At 35.9% G+C, this 17,493-nt stretch overlaps 1 protein-coding gene across 2 annotated transcripts in view; it reads left to right on the plus strand.

Moving 5' to 3' along the window:
• The window catches only part of RNF169 (ring finger protein 169), a 97,251-nt gene that overhangs the window by 42,586 nt on the left and 37,172 nt on the right, over positions 1-17,493 (plus strand). For both annotated transcript variants that reach the window (XM_066368600.1, XM_066368611.1), the window contains exon 3: positions 13,665-13,811. In XM_066368600.1, coding sequence (XP_066224697.1) covers positions 13,665-13,811 — 147 coding nt within the window. The remainder of the gene's footprint in view (positions 1-13,664; positions 13,812-17,493) is intronic.

Here is a 17,493-nt window from a genome sequence, read left to right on the forward strand (position 1 = left end):
CGTCAGACTGGGATGCAGAGGACCTAGGTTCGAGACCCCGATGTCGCCAGCTTGAGTGTGGGCTCATCTGGCTTGAGCAAAAAAAAGCTCACCAGCTTGGACCCAAGGTCGCTGGCTCAAGTAAGGGGTTACTCGGTCTGCTGTAGCCCCACAGTCAAGGCACATATGAGAAAGCAATCAATGAACAACTAGGGTGTCACAACGAAAAACTGATGATTGATGCTTCTCATCTCTCTGCGTTCCTGTCTGTCCCTATTTACCCCTTTCTCTGACTCTCTCTCTCTGTCCCTGTAAAAAATTAAAAAAATAAAATAAAATAAAAAATATTTAAAAAAATTGTTTTTCCTGTTAGGCTAAATTTTAAGATGGATCTGTTTGTTTAGTCTCTTTAATTCTCCACTGCATATAATATAATACTACATCTTGCACATAGGTAGTTATCATATGCTGACTGAATTGAATTGTTGGTTATATAGTTTCAGAGCCACCTCTTAAGAGAAATGACTTATGTAAGGATGGATAGCTGGTTCATGACAGAACTAGTGCTATTTTATTCTAGAGTTCTTTTGCTACATTTTTTTTTTCTTCCTCTCAAATGCTATGTAGTAATCTTTGAGGAAATGCTTACTTTCGGCATGTGTTTAAATGCCTCTTTCTGGAACCAGAAAACAGATACAGAATCTCCTACATCTTTATGAGTAGGTAAACTATATAATACTAAAAAGGAAAAAACTCAAAAGAATAAGTTTTCATTTTGACTGCATGAGGAAAGAACAGTTGTTTTATAGGATGCTCAAATCTAAAAATGTTAAACATGTTTGTTTTTTTCTTTTGCTACTTACAACTACCCAGATGAGGAAAAACAACTTTATCAAGTAATGTGCTTTTTTTTTTTAAATAACATTTTTTATTTTTTTATTTTTTACAGAGATAGAGAGTGAGTCAGAGAGAGGGATAGACAGGGACAGACAGGAACGGAGAGAGATGAGAAGCATCAATCATTAGTTTTTCGTTGCGCGTTGCAACACCTTAGTTGTTCATTGATTGCTTTCTCATATGTGCCTTGACCGCGGGCCTTCAGCAGACTGAGTAACCCCTTGCTGGAGCCAGCGACCCTGGGTTCAAGCTAGTGGGCTTTTCCTCAAACCAGATGAGTCCGCACTCAAGCTGGCGACCTTGGGGTCTCGAACCTGGGTCCTCTGCATCGCAGTCTGACGCTCTATCCACTGCGCCACTGCCTGGTCAGGCTTGTTTTTTATTTTTTATTTTTATTTATTCATTTTTAGAGAGGAGAGAGACAGAGAGGGAGAGAGAGGAGAGAGAGACAGAGAGAGAGAAGGGGGGAGGAGCTGGAAGCATCAACTCCCATATGTGCCTTGACCAGGCAAGCCCAGGTTTTCGAATCAGCGACCTCAGCATTTCCAGGTCGACGCTTTATCCACTGTGCCACCACAGGTCAGGCCAAGTAATGTGCTTTTTAAAGAAAATAACTCATTTGGGAAATTAAAGCATGATCAAATTTAATCAGAATAGCAGGTTATTCAGGTTATATCTGCAATGTGCTCTTTCCTTGTTTCTTTTATTTATTAGAGGAGAGGATCAGTAGTTATAAGATTACTAAATTAGTATAGTAGTTACTATGGGTTAGAAAATAGTTTAAAATCATTTCAATGCTAGTGGAAATTCAAACTAGAGAATTTTTGAGAAGCTGTTGCAACTCTGTCTCTAGTAGAAAACAAAATATTTTGTTAAATGTTTTATTAGTGAGGGTTTTAGTAAATTAAAATAGCTTTATTTTTTCCTGTTTATATAAAAGTAAGTAGAATTGTAAAAGTCTATGAAAAAAGTTTAGATTATAAAATATTTTGCCATTTTAATCATGTTAAGTAAAATTCAGTAGCCTTAAGTATATTCACAATGTTATGCAGCATCACTGCTATCTTTTTCCAAAAGTTTTTGATCACTCTAAACAGAAACTCTGTACTCTTGAATCAATATTTCCCTATTTCGCTATCCCCCAGCCACTGGTAGCCTCTAACCTACTTCTTATTTCTACAGATTTGTCTCTTCTAGATTTATAAATGAAACCATACAATATTTGTCCTTTTGTGACTGGCTCATTTTACTTGGCGTACTGTTTTCAAGATTCAGCCACACTGTAGCATGTTTTAATATTTTGTTCTTTTTTATGGCTGAATAATATTCCGTTGTATGCATATATCACTTTTTGTTCATCCATTCATCTCTTGATGGATGAACAAAACAGATACAGAATCTGGAACATTCTGATTTGGATCATTTTCACTTTTTGGCTATTGTGAATAATGCTACAATGAACACTGGCATACAAATGTCTGTCTGAGTCCCTGTTTTCAGTTATTTTCCATGTATTCCTAGGAGTAGAATTGCTGGGTCATACAATTATGGAATGTTTAATTTTTTTAATTTTTTTATTCATTTTTTTTTTAGAGAGGAGAGGGAGGGGGAGAGAGAGAGAGAGAGAGAGAAAGGGAGAGAGAGAGAGGAGAGACAGAGAGAGAGAAGAGGGGGAGGAGCTGGAAGCATCAACTCACATATGTGCCTTGACCAGGCAAGCCCGGGGTTTCGAACCGGCAACCTCAGCATTTCCAGGTCGACGCTTTATCTACTGTGCCACCACAGGTCAGGCGGAATGTTTAATTTTTTGAGAGATCATCAAACTGTTTACCACAGCAGTTGCACCAATTTACATTTCAGTCAGCAATGTATGAGGATTTCAATTTCTCCACATTCTTGCTGGCACTTACCTATTTTTTTTTTTAAATTTTAAAACTTTATTGCTTGATTTTAAAGAGAGGAAGGGAGGGAGAGAAAGAGAGATAATGCGTTCATTTGTTGTTCCACTTTGTTGTGTATTCACTGTTGCTTCTTATACGTGCCTTGACTGGGGATTGAACATGCAACCTTGGTACTTCGGGATAATGCGCTAACCGACTGAGTCAACTGGCCAGGACTTTTTTTCTTTTTTTAATAGTCATTCAGTGGGTATCTCATTATGGTTTTGATTTGTATTTTCCTGATGAATAGTGACGGTAAGCATCTTTTTATGAGTATTTGTATTTCATCTTTGGAGATACATGTATTCAAGTCCTTTGTTAATTTTTGAATTGGGTTTTCTTTTTGCTGAGTTGTTAAGAGTTCCTTATGTATTCTGAATACTAAATTCTTATTAGATGTATATATGATTTGCAAACATTTTCTTGCATTCTATAGGTCTTTTCAGTTTTTGTTAATGTTCTTTGCACAGAAATTTTTATGAAGTCCAGTTTATCTGTTTTTTCTTTTGTTGCTAATGCTTTTCTATTTGGATTTTTCACTCAGCATAATTTGAGATTTATTTACTTTATTGCATGAATCAATGGTTTAGACTTTTTAATTGATAAGTAGTATTTCACAGTATGGTTTTGTCAATTTTTTTTATCTTATTGATAATTTGTCTTATTGTTAATTTATCTTATTGTTAATTTATTTACTTATTGATAGACACATTTGGGTTGTTTTCAGTTCTTGGCTGTTAAAAACAAAGCTACTTTGAGCATTCATTTACAAGTCTTTGTGTAGACATGTATACAGTGTGTCCGTAAAGTCATAGTGCACTTTTGACTGGTCACAGGAAAGCAACAAACGATGATAGAGCCTGACCGGGGGGTGGCGCAGTGGATAGAGCATCAGACTGGGATGTGGAAGACCCAGGTTCGAGAACCCGAGGTCTCCAGCTTGAGCGAGGGCTCATCTGGTTTGAGCAAAAAGCTCACCAGCTTGAGCCCAAGGTCGCTGACTCGAGCAAGGGGTTACTCGGTCTGCTGAAGGCCCGTGGTCAAGGCACATATGAGAAAGCAATCAATGAACAATTAAGGTGTTGCAATGCGCAACAAAAAACTAATGATTGATGCTTCTCATCTCTCCGTTCCTGTCTGTCTGTTCCTGTCTATCCCTCTCTCTGACTCTCTCTCTGTCTCTGTAAGAAAAAAAAAAGATGATAGAAATGTGAAATCTGCACCAAATAAAAGGAAAACTCTCCCAGTTTCATACCTATTCAGTGCAGTTCGATGTGGGCTCACGCACAGATTTTTTAGGGCTCCTTAGGTAGTTATCCCGTATAGCCTCTACAGACTTGTCACTGACGGCCTACCAGAACGGGGTTTCTCCACCAAACTGCCGGTTTCCTTCAACTGCTTATCCCACCGAGTAATGTTATTCCTATGTGGTGGGGCTTCATTAAAAACATGCCGATATTCACATTGCACTTTGGTCACGGATTTGAATTTAGTGAGCCCCAGAACACACTGAACTTTCCTCTGTACTGTCCACATCTCGACTGGCATGGCTGTGGGCTGCTCCACTGTATACACGGTGTTATGTCATCATCTGCGCATGCACACATGCTGCCACATCATCTTACAGAAACTGGGAGGGTTTTCCTTTTATTTGGTGCAGATTTCACATTTCTGTCATCTTTTGTTGCTTTCCTGTGACCGGTCAAAAGTGCACCATGACTTTACGGACACACTGTATTTCATTTTCTCTTAGGTAAATACTTGGGCATAAAATGGCTAGATTATTTGATAGGTGTTTGTTTCATTCTTTTTTTTTAATAAACTGCCAAACTTTTCCCAAAGTGATTTTACCATTTTAATTCCTACCAGTAGTGTATGAAAGTTCTGGTTTCTCTCAATCTTTGCCAACATTTGATATGGTCAGTCTTTTTAATTTTAGCAGTTCTAATTGGTGTGTAGTGATATCTCATTGGGGTTTAAATTTATATTTTTCTAATGACTAATGTTGTTAAACATCATTTCAGGTGTTTGCCTTCTGTATATTTTATTTGGTTTATTTGTTCATTCAAACCTTTTGTTCTTTTTTTAAAAGTGGGTATGTGCTCTAGCCAGATAGCTCAATTGGTTAGAGCCTTGTCCCGAAGCGCAAAGATTGCCAGTTTGATTCCTGATCGGGGCACATACAGGAACAGGTCAATGTTCCTGTCTCTCTTTCTCTCTCTCTCTTCTTTTCTCTCTAAAATCAATAAAAAAAAAATAGTGGGTCATGTATTTTGAAAGATCTTAATATATTCTGGGTACAAGTCTTTTATCAGGTATATCCTTTGCAAGTATTTTCCTCCTGGTCTGTCAGTCTTTCTATTCTCTTAGAGTCTTTTAAGGAGAAATTTTTACCTTTCAAAATTACAGTTTATAAATTTCTAAATTTTTTCCTAAGAATTCTTTGCTCAGCTTATGATCACAAATATTTTCTCCTATTTTTCCCTTGAAGTTTTATAGTGTTAGGTTTTACATTTAGGTCAATGCTTCATTTTTACTTAATTCTTACATATGGTGTGGAATATAGATCCAAGTTGCTTTTTGTGAATATGGATGTCCTAGTTGTTTTAGTACCATTTGTTAAAAAGATTCCTTTCTCCACTGCATTTTCTTGCACCCTTGTTAAAAATCAGTTATCTATATACTTGTGGGTTTATTTCTCGGCTCTATATTCTATCTGTACCATTGATCTGTTTGTTTTTACACCAATACTATGCTGTTTTGACTAACTTTATAGTAAGTTTTGAAATCTGGTAGTATAAATCTTTTTTGTTTTCTTTTTCAAAGTTATTTTGGCTATTTTTGGTTCTCTCTATATGCATTCGCATTTAAGTATTGGCCTGCCAATTTCTACAGAAAAGGCTGCTTGGTTTTTTATTGGAATTGCATTGACTCTATTGATCAGTTTGGGGAGAATTGACATTCAATAACATGGAGTTGGCCTGACCTGTGGTGGCGCAGCAGATGGGGTGTTGACCTGGAATGCTGAGGTCACTGGTTTGAAGCCCTGGGCTTGCCTGGTCAAGGCACATATGGGAGTTGATGCTTCCTGCTCCTCCCCTTCTCTCTCTTTCTCTCCTCCTAAAAATGAATAAATTCTTAAAAACAAACAAACAAACAATAACATGGAGTCTTCAGACCCATCAACATGGTGTATCCAACTATTTATTTAGGTCTCCTTTCATTTCAGCAATGTTTTGTGGTTTTCAGTTTTCAGCTCTTTTGTTAGATTTATTTTAGGTATTTTATATTTTTGATGTTACTATAAATGGCATTTAAAATTTTTAATTTCTAATCGTTTATGTGAGTATATAAAAATACAATTGATTTTTATATTGTGATATTCTATTTTACAGCCTTACTAAACTCATTTAGTAGTTCTAGTAGCTTTTTGTAGATTGTAATGGATTTTCTTCATGGATTATGTTGTCTGAAAATTATGGCTTATTTTTGGATGACTTTACTATCAGATTTCAAGACTTAATATAATGCCAGTTATCAATACAGTATGGTATTTACATAAGGAAAAACATATAGGTCAATGGAGTGGAATATAGTCCTGGGATAGACTCGCTCATATATAATCAATTTATGTTCACAAAGGCATGAAAATAATTCAGTGGCAAAAGAATAGTTTTTTAACAATGGTACTGGTATAAACAATATCCTATGAATAAATAAAAGTGAATCTTAATCTCTATACAATATAAAAAATAATTCAAAATGGATCATGTACTAAATGTAAAAATTATAGCTATACAGAAGAAAACAGCAGAAAAAGATTTTGACTGTGAGGTAAGCAAAGATTTTTCTAGACAGGAACACAAAAAATCCTAGTAACATTAGAAAAAATTGATACATTGGACTTTATTAAAATTAAAAACTTCCATTCATTAAGGAAATGAAAAAGCAAAGCAAAGACTGGAAGAACATATTCTCAAAACGTGTATCTAACAATGAAGTTGTATCCAGAATTTATAAAGAAATCTTGCACATAATAATAAGGTTAAAAAAGGTTAAAAGATTTGAACACATACTTGACAAAAGAAGATATGTAACTAAGCACATGAAAAGATGCTCAACATAATTAGCTGGCGGGAAATACTTATTAAAACCACAATGGGCCAGCCTGTGGCAGGCAGTACAGTGGATAGAGTTGGAACGCTAGGTCACTGGTTTGAAACCCTGGGCTTGCCCCTGGTCAAGGCACATACACAAACATTCAGTGAACAACTAAAGTGAAGTAACTATGAGTTGATCATTCTCATTATACACCCCACCCCAACAAGGGGGTCCTTGTGTTATGACAGTCTTGGCATAAGACGTTTTGAGTTTGTGATGCTTACTCCCATAAGAACTTTAAAAAATTGAGATGTGTTTTGGCTTACACTGTTAGCATTGTACGTTTTTTTACACTCATTTTTTTGGTCATTTTTTTCTGTTACTACAGTACAATATACAGTACAGTATATTTATGTCTTTTTCTTTTTCCTGTGGCATAGTTGTGTTTTTATGTCCTTTTCCTTTTCCTATGGCTTAGTTGTGCTTTATGATTTTACAATAGTGTTAGGATAAGTGACTTAGGCTAGGGTGAATTTCGACTTATACCAAAATTTGGGTTATGTCACTGTCATAGGAACAGAATTGTGTCGTAACCCAAGGAACTCCTGTAAATAAAAGCTTAAAAGAAAAAGGAAAACCCTGATAGTATGAAAAACTTCCAGGAAAATATACTTTACCAATATAGATCTCAATAGAAGTAGGAAGTCTAAACAGAACAATATCTACAGAAGTAAGGGAGGAGTGTATAAGAATGTGAGAATGTGAATCACCTGGATTGCTCATGCATTGCTAGTGACAGTAAACAGGCATGCCTCATTTTATTGTACCATACTTTATTGCTTCTCACAGGTGTTGCATTTTTTAAAAATTGAAGGCAAGACTCACCACCAGCAAAACATTGCAACTTGCTTTATTGTGATATTCGCTTTACAGTGGTGGTCTGAAATCAAACGTGCAGTCCATCCAAGGCATGCCAGTAAAGTGGTATAACCACCATGGGAAACTTTTGGGTAGTTGCTTTATAAATTTAAACATATACTTACTATGTGATCTAGCAATTCCACTTGTAGATATTTAGCCAACCAGAATAAAAACATCTGTCCACAAAGGACATGAATGTTCATAGCATCTTTATTCATAATATTCCAAAACTAAATATAACCCACATGTCCAACACTTGAACAGATAAACAAATTGTGGTACATTTATACAATGGAATACAGGGTGGGGCAGAAGTAGGTTTACAGTTGTGAATATACAAAACACAGTTTATTTTTGTATACTGCTCACATAAATTAGGGGATATTTTATTGCTTCATTCTCATTTTGAAATATCCCCTAATTTTTGTGAGCTGTATATTATAATTTCTTTTCCCATATGAACAACTGTAAGCCTACTTTTGCTCTACCCCATACAACTCATCCATAAAAGGGATGTCTTAATAATAAACTCAGTATTGTTGATAAATCTCAAAAATATGCTGAGTGAATGACACAGAGGAATCTATGCTGTATAATTTTATAAAGGAAAAACTAATCTGTAGTCATAGTTACCAGATTAGGGGTTGCCTAAATTTGAGTGGGGTGGAAGACTGATTGCTGGTGGGCTTGAAGAGACTTCCTTGGGTGGTAAAAAATGTTCCATATCTTTTCTCTTTTTCTTTTTACAGAGACAGAGAGTCAGAGAGAGGGATAGACAGGGACAGACAGGCAGAAATGCAGAAATGAGAAGCATCAATCATTAGTTTTTCATTGCGCGTTGCAACACCTTAGTTGTTCATTGATTGCTTTCTCATATGTGCCTTGACCGCGGGCCTTCAGCAGACCGAGTAACCCCTTGCTTGAGCCAGCAACCTTGGGCTCAAGCTGGTGAGCCTTTTGCTCAAACCAGATGAGCCCGCGCTCAAGCTGGCGACCTCGGGGTCTCGAACCTGGGTCTTCCGCATCCCAGTTCGACGCTTTACCCACTGTGCCACCGCTTGGTCAGGCACATGTTCCATATCTTGATTAGGGAGATGGTTACATGGATATATACATTTATCAAAACTCATTAAGCTATATACTTCCTGTAAGCATTCATTTTATCATATGTAGATAATACCTTAACATAGTTAATTTTAAAAATTAATTCTTACTGGATTGTAGATTTAAATGTAGAAGGTCAAATAATAAGCTCCTTAAAAATAACATAGGAGAATTTCTTGAACAGGATATAAAGGCGCTAACATTAAATTAAGCTGCATTAAAACCTGGAACTTCTTGTCTTCAGAAGACACTAAGAGTGTGGAAAAGGCAAGCAACTGTATAAGGGGGGAAAGGTATATGTGCATACACATACATAAATACACATACACACACATATATTTTGTACAGTAGTCCCCCCCTTACTTGTGGGGGAGATGTTCCAAGATCTCAGGGGATACCTAAAACTGCAGATAGTACTGAATCCTTTATATACTATGCTTTTTCCTATACATATACATCTGTGAAAAAGTTTAATTTATAAATTAGGCACAGAAAGATTAACAGTAATAACTAGTAATAAAATAGAACAATTATAACAATAAAATAAGGGTTACTTCAACACAAGCTCTGTGATACCATGACAGTCAATCTGATGACCAAGATGGCTACTAAGTGAACAGGTGGGGAGCATATACAGCATTGATTTGCTGGCATTGCGAGATTTCATCTGCTACTCAGAACCGCACAAAATTTAAAACTTATGAATAGTTTATTTCTGGAATTTTCCATTTCATATTTTCAGACCATCATTGACTGCAGGTAACTGAAGCTGCAGAAAGTGTAAACACGGATAAGAGGGTACTACTGTATGTATTTTTTTCTTGAAAATTGCCTTATATCCAAAAAAATATGAATAGCTCTTATAAATTACTAAGGAAAACCCCAAATAGCTAAAAGAAAAAGGCAACAATGTGAACAGGCACTCTATAAATGAGAATTTACAAATAGTAAACATGAAAAGCTGCTCCACATCTTTGGAAGGGAAATGCAAATGGAAGTCATAATGCAATACCAGTATATTCTTACCAGAATGTCTGAAATAGACAAGCTGAAAGCAACGATCCTTCTGCTACTTTGGGGAGTGGGAGAGTAATTTGTACCAGTTTAGAAAACTATAGCAGCATACTCATAATTTAGGACTAAATAGTTTCTCTTCTAGAATATACCCCACAGAACGGTATGTGTATGAGGATACATATTCAAAAATGTTCATAGCAGTTTATGTGTAAATAGCCAAAAACTAGCATATAATACTATAATACTATAAAATAGTATTTATAGATACTATAAAACAATGAGAAAGAACAAAATATATGTACCTACATGGGTGAATCTCACAACTAGAATCTTGACTGAAGGAAGATTTAATGCATATAAGATTTCACTTGTGTAAAATTTAAAATAGGTATAATGATTTTTTTTGGTGTTGGAAGCTAGGATTGTGGTTACTTTTGGATGAGGAGTTGGTACGGGGTACCTGGTAATATATATACCATTTCTTGATCTGGGTCAGGGGTCCCCAAACTTTTTACACAGGGGGCCAGTTCACTGTCCCTCAGACTGTTGGAGGGCCGGACTATAAAAAAAACTATGAACAAATTCCTATGCACACTGCACATATCTTATTTTAAAGTAAAAAAACAAAACGGGAACAAATACAATATTTAAAATAAAGAACAAGTAAATTTAAATCAACAAACTGACCAATATTTCAATGGGAACTATGCTCCTCTCACTGACCACCAATGAAAGAGGTGCCCTTCCAGAAGTGCGTCGGGGGCTGGATAAATGGCCTCAGGGGGCCGCAGTTTGGGGACCCCTGATCTGGGTGGTCATTGCCTGTGTTGATGATTTGTATACTTTTCTGTGTATAATGCTTTGATTTTTTAAAGTTTATTTTTAAAAATTATGGCAAAGAAAAGATATTTTCAGGAAATTTCCACTGTATTCTTGATACTGTGACTGAGTATGAGATTAATGTACATAAGTCAATAGTTTTTCTCAAGTAATTAGCATCTGAAAAAAGAAGCAATAAAAATCATTTCACTTATAGTTGTGGGTAGCTCTAGTTCATACAACCTGAGATCTCCTTGTAGGGAGCCAACTGCTTGCCTCTTGCTTTTAGCTCTTGTTATAGCTGTAATTCCTACTTATAAGAACTTAAGTTGTTCAAACCAGTATGAGTATCTACCACCATATGGAGCAAACTTTGGTCATTGGGAGGTGGAAATCAGTAGATATATGATTCCCTTTTTTTCACTGAAAAATGACAGTTTTGAGATGCATTGCAAAGTCTTGTTTTGTCCTCTGTAACCAATGATTGGGCTAGTGTTCATGCATTAAACCTTCTTAATAGACTCTGCTCAGCCCATCTCCCCCCATAACAAAGAATTATCCAACCCAAAATATCAGTAATGCTGAGGTTGAAACACCCTGTGTTTCTGAAGCCCTGGTATCTGAAGGCAATGGTTTGCTATAAAATTCAAGCTCCTCCATATTTAATCACTATGACTTTGGAAAATAACCACTGAGTATTAATTTTTGTGTTTATAAAATTATAATTATAGATACAAACAGAGCCCTTAAAGATTAAATGAGGTAAGCTCTATAAACTTTAATTCCTGGACCATAGAAGAGTTTCATATACAACAGCGTCCTTGATATTTTTTACTCAAATTTATATGCTACTTTCTTTTCCTTTTTTTAGATTTTATTTATTCATTTTTAGAGAGAGAGGAGAGAAAGAGAAAGAGAGAGAAGAGGGGGGAGGAGCAGGAAGCACCAACTCCCATATGTGCTTTGACCAGGCAAGCCCGGGGTTTCGGGCCAGCAGTCTCAGCGTTCCAGGTCGGTGCTTTTTTCCGCTGCGCCATCACACGTCAGGCCATATGCTACTTTCTGACACACTCAGAAGCATTTTCCATGAGTATAAAAATTATTTCCTAGAGATCAAGTTCTCACATCCTTATAAATAATTGCTGAAAGGACAAAAAAATAACTTCTATAAAACCCAGCATAAAGAGAAAATACCAACATGATTCATGTGAAAATTTAAATGGATATATGGTTTTTTCCATTGTATCAATATAAATTTTTAGCTTTGTTAAGATGGTGCTGTGTTAGCAGAGACTTAGCACTGCAGTGAAAAAGTGGTTTTTCCAGCAACACAAGTCTGTTTTCAAAAACTTTGAGAGCAGCAATAAACATTAGGAGGTAAAACGATACATCCTAAAACACTTAGAAAAGCCAAAGGACATAGTATGTAAATACCATAAAGCATTAAACAAATTAACACTAAAATATATAAAAGAAAATTTATTATTTATTATTTTTCATTGTAACATCTGTGTGTATATATATATTATTGGGGGCTGTCCTGTGTATTTAGGATGTTTAGTAGCAATCTTTGGCCTTTTAGCCACTAGATGCCAGTAGCACACATACTCTACCCTTAAGTTGTAATCAAAAGTGTCTCCAGAGATCGCCAGAAGTACCCTGAGAGTCAGTCATTGGTTGAGAACCACTGAGATAAACCTAGATTTGAATTCCAACTCTACAGTTATAACTCTGAATTTGAACACATTACCAACTTTGACATACACTGTCATTTAAATTTTGTTAAAACCCCGGGTAGTAAAAAGAGAATGAGATGATTAGGAAAGGAAACTCTTGATGTACTGTAAGTATGTGGCAAGACACAACATTAAGTACTTTATTAACTAATTTACTTCTTATAATAATATCTGTAAAGGAAGTGGCATTATCTGTTTTGTAGCTGAGTATATGAGGGTTCATTTTCCAAAGATCATCTCGCTGATACAAGTGACAGAACCACTAGAATTCAGGTTTTTATTCCAAAGCCCATCTTATTTTTATAATGCCATCTGACCACCTCCAAATGAGGAGCATATGCCTCTGCCTTAAATTTCTTTGTAGGTCATATATCTTGACCTATTCTCTGGACCATGGACAATAGCATAAATTATAGGACATTGGAACTGTGATAAAGTCATTTTTTTCTATTGCGACCAGGCCTAAAGACCTGTCTTGCCTAGCCCCACTTTCTGTACCTTTGTGGCCTACATCTCTGCTCTTCTCCTGGCTCAATACATTTATATCTGGTTTAGGGAATAAGAAAGTTTTTAGGTTCAGCCTCTTTTAGCTAAATGAATAATCTTTATTTTTTGATTGTGTATTATCTATAGTTTTGTATTGCTCGAGAATACAGAGCACTTAAATCTTAAGCCATGAAACATATGCTTGGCAAGGGCTGACTTAATTAAAAATTAAGCCTGACCAGGTGGTGGCACAGTGGATGGGGCGTTGGCATGGGACACTTAGGACCCAGGTTCAAAACCCGAGGTCTCGACCATGGAGCCACCAGATTGAAGCCCAAGGTGGCTGGCTTGAACAAGGAGTCACTAACTTAGCTGGAGCTTTCTAGTCAAGGCCCATACAAGAAAGCAATCAATGAACAACTAAGGTGCCGCAACTATGAGTTGATGCTTCTCATCTCTCTCCCTTCCTGTCTGTCCCTCTCTCTCTCTCTCTTTCTCTCTCACTCGCTTAAAAAAAATAAATTAAGAAGGCTTTATATTTAATAAGGAAAATAGTCTTAAAACTGCCCTGTGATGTTTGTTCTAATACACTACTGAAAAAAAGATATTTTTAAGTCTATAGTTGCCTGAAATTTTACTGTCTTTGTGTGATTTTTATTTTTAGCTGAAAGAAGAAAAATTACAAGAGGAGAAAACCTCCGAAGGTCAGATCCACAAGCTGTTACCAGAGGATACTGAAACAGTGAAAAGGAAAATGGAAGAACAGAAAAAAAGAGATGAACCATTAGTACTGAAAACAAATATGGAGCGTGTAAGTAGATCACTTTTTTGATGAACATCTATCTCAAAATGAGCAATTAGCCGAGGTGATGTGGATTTGAAAAACTTATGTTGGTGAACTGTGAGACTAGTAATAGTCATTGACTGTGAAGCTTAAGAGTAGAGAGAAACTTAGCATCCAGATGTAACCTGAAGAAAGTAATTTATGAATGGGATAATGAGATTCATGTGGAAGGATTAAGGGAACAGTGAAGGGAAAAGGTGAAAGGAAAAACCTAGTATTGTATAGTATATTAATTGTGGTAAATTTTATACATAGATTGTCATTTTGACTTATGTGTTATTTATTATTTGAGTTTTGTCTTATATCCTCTACTATATTTCCTTAAAGCTTGAATTTCCCTTTATTCTTTATAATGCCCTAAGCAGTGCAGTGCTAGATATAAGATATTACAGTATTTCCCCACATATCAGATGCACCCTTTTTTGAAAAATTTGGGGTCTAAAAAATGGGTGCTTCTTACAAGTGATTGTAGTTATTTTACTTGCATTTCCTGCTTTTTTTGCGCTTGTTTTTTGCACTCATTGTTATAGGTTTTTTTACTTGTCTGGGGACAGTTTGACACCAGCAGGAAGACTGAAGAAACCAACTATAGGAGAACTTTGTACCTGGGTGAAAAGATCCTGGGATAATATCAAGATTGAGATCATTTAAGAAGTGTGGCATTTTAAATGCCATAGATGGAACTGAGGACGAGGCAATATATGAAGACAGTGATTCATCATCAGACACACATGAGGATAAGTTAATGGATGGGAGTTTTGACAGTGATGAGGAATTGTTTGAATTTTATGATGAATAAAACTTGAGTTTGATAACTTTATGTAATACTTTTTTTTTTCCAAATTTCGGGCCCCAAAATTAAGGTGAGTCTTATACATCAGTTGTCCCCAACCCCCGGGCCGCGGAACGGTACCAGTCCGTGGGCCGTTTGGTACCGGTCTGCAGAGAAAGAATAAATAACTTACATTATTTCCGTTTTATTTATATTTAAGTCTGAACAATGTTTTATTTTTAAAAAATTCCCTCTGTTACATCTGTCTAAGACTCACTCTTGACGCTTGTCTCGGTCACGTGATACATTTATCCATCCCACCCTAAAGACCGGTTCGTGAAAATATTTTCTGACATTAAATCAGTCCGTGGCCCAAAAAAGGTTGGGGACCACTGTTATACATGGAAGTGTCTTATACATGAGGATATACGGTAGATTTTATTAGATTAGATATTTAGTTTAAACTTTAACCTAATTAGACTTCCGTTTGAGCCAAATCTTGCCTGAATTTCTCTCATTACTTATTTACCAAGAATATTACTGGAAAAGGTGTAAGTAGTATGTTTAACTTATGTAAGAAAGCACTTTTCATGTATGGACATGGAGATCATTATGCTAAGTGATCATAAACTAGTCAAACAGAGGAAGACAAAACTCTTCCTATTAGATTCCACATATGATTTCACTCATGTGGGATTTAATGAACAAAATGAACTAATAAGCAAAATAGAGACAGACTCATAGAGAGCAGGCTGAAAGCTAGGGGTATGGTGGGGGGTTGGGTGAAGGAGGTGGAGGGATAGAGCAAAAAAAGACAAAAAAAACACTATGTTCATTAGATTCCACATACACTATATGTGCGTCTTATACATGGGGAAATATGGTAAGTGAGAGCATACAATACTGTATTTGTCTTTCTCTGCCTGGCATATTTCATTTAGCATAACAATCTCCAGGTCCATTCATGGTGTTGCAAAGGTAAGATTTTCTTTTTTTCACAGCCACGTTGTATTCCATTGTGTATATGTACCACAACTTTTTATCCATTCGTCCACTGTTGGACACTTGGGCTGCTTCCCGATTTTGCTTATTGTAAACAGTGCTGCAATAAACATGGGGCTGTATATCTTCTTTTGAATTAGTATTTTGGGATTCTTAGGATCTTTTCCTAGAAGTGGGATACCTGGGTCCTAAGGCAGTTCCATTTTAAATTTTTTTATTAAATGCCATACTGTTTTCTACAGTGGCTGCACCAGTCTGCATTCCCACCAGCAGTGTGGGAGGGTTCCCTTTTCTCCACATCCTCACCAGCACTTGTTTGTTGATTTGTTAATGAGATTCTGACTGGTGTGAGGTGGTATCTCATTGTGGTTTTAATTTGCATTTCTCTGATAATTAGTGACATTGAACATTTTTTCATATGCCTTTTGGCCATCTGTATGTCCTCTTTGGAGAAGTGTCTGTTCAGTTCCTTGGCTCATTTTCTAATTGGATCATTTACCTTCCTGTTATTGAGTTTTATAAGTTCTTAATAAATTTTGGTTATTAACCCCTTATCAGATGTATAGGTGAATATGTCCTCCCCTTGAGTGGCTTGTCTTATTGTGTTAATGGTGTCTTGCTGTGCAAAAGCTTTTTAGTTTGAGATAGTACCATTTGTTTATTTTGTCCTTTATTTCACTTGCCCATGGATATATATTGACAAAATATTGCTACGAAAGATATTGGAGAGTTTGCTGCCTGTGTTTTGTTCCAAGATTTTTATGGTTTCATGACTTACGCTGAAGTCTTTTTAAGTCTTTTATCCATTTTGAGTTTGTTTTTGTTAATGGTGTAAATTGGTGGTCTAGTTTCATTTTTTTTGCATATACTTGTCCAATTTTCTGAACACCATTTATTTAAAAAACTGTCTCCATTGTATATACTCTTGCCTCCTTTGAGACATATTAATTGGCCGTAAAGGCATGAGTGTATTTCTGGGTTCTCTGTTCTGTTCCATTGATCTGTATGCCTGTTCTTATGCCAGTACCAAGCTATTATGATGACAATGCACTTGTAGTATAACTTGATGTCAGGAAGTGTGATACTTCCCACTTTGTTCTTCACTTTCAAGATTGCTGATGCTATTCAGGTTACTTTTTGGTTCTACATAAATTTTTGGAATATTTGTTCTATATCTGTGAAGTATACCATTGGTGTTTTAATAGGAATTGCACTGAATTTATAGATTGCTTTGGGTAGTATGGACATTTTAATGATGTTAATTCTTCCTCTCTATGAACATGGTGTATGCTTCTATTTGTTTTTATCTTCCTTCATTTCTTTTTTCAATGTCTTAATTTTCCAAGTACAAGTCTTTTCCTCCTTGGTTAAATTTATTCCTAGGTATGTACTTTATTTATTTACTTATCTTTTTGTTGCAATAGTGAAGGAGATTGTTTCCTTAATTTCTCTTTCTGACAATTTATTGTTGGTGTATAAAAATGCCATTGATTTCTGAATATTAATTTTATATTCTTCCACCTTTCTTGAATTCATTTATCAGGTCTATTAGTTTTTTGACTGAGACTTTAAAGTTTTCTATGTACAGTATCATGTCATCAGCAAATAATGACTGTTTTACTTCTCTTCCAATTTGGATGCCTGTCATTTCTTTTTCTTGTCTAATTGCTGTGGCTAGGACTTCCAGAACTATGTTGAACAAGAGTGGTGAAAGGGGCACCCCTATCATGTTTCTGATCTTAAGAGAATTGCTTTTAATTTTTGCCCATTAAGTATGATGTTTGGCTATCAGTTTGTCATATCTGACCTTTATTATGTTGAGCTGTGTTCCCTGTATTCCCACTTTGCTCAAAGTTTTGATCATAAATGGGTGCT

Source organism: Saccopteryx leptura, chromosome 1, assembly GCF_036850995.1.
Source record: "Saccopteryx leptura isolate mSacLep1 chromosome 1, mSacLep1_pri_phased_curated, whole genome shotgun sequence".
Classification (NCBI taxonomy): Eukaryota; Metazoa; Chordata; class Mammalia; order Chiroptera; family Emballonuridae; genus Saccopteryx; species Saccopteryx leptura.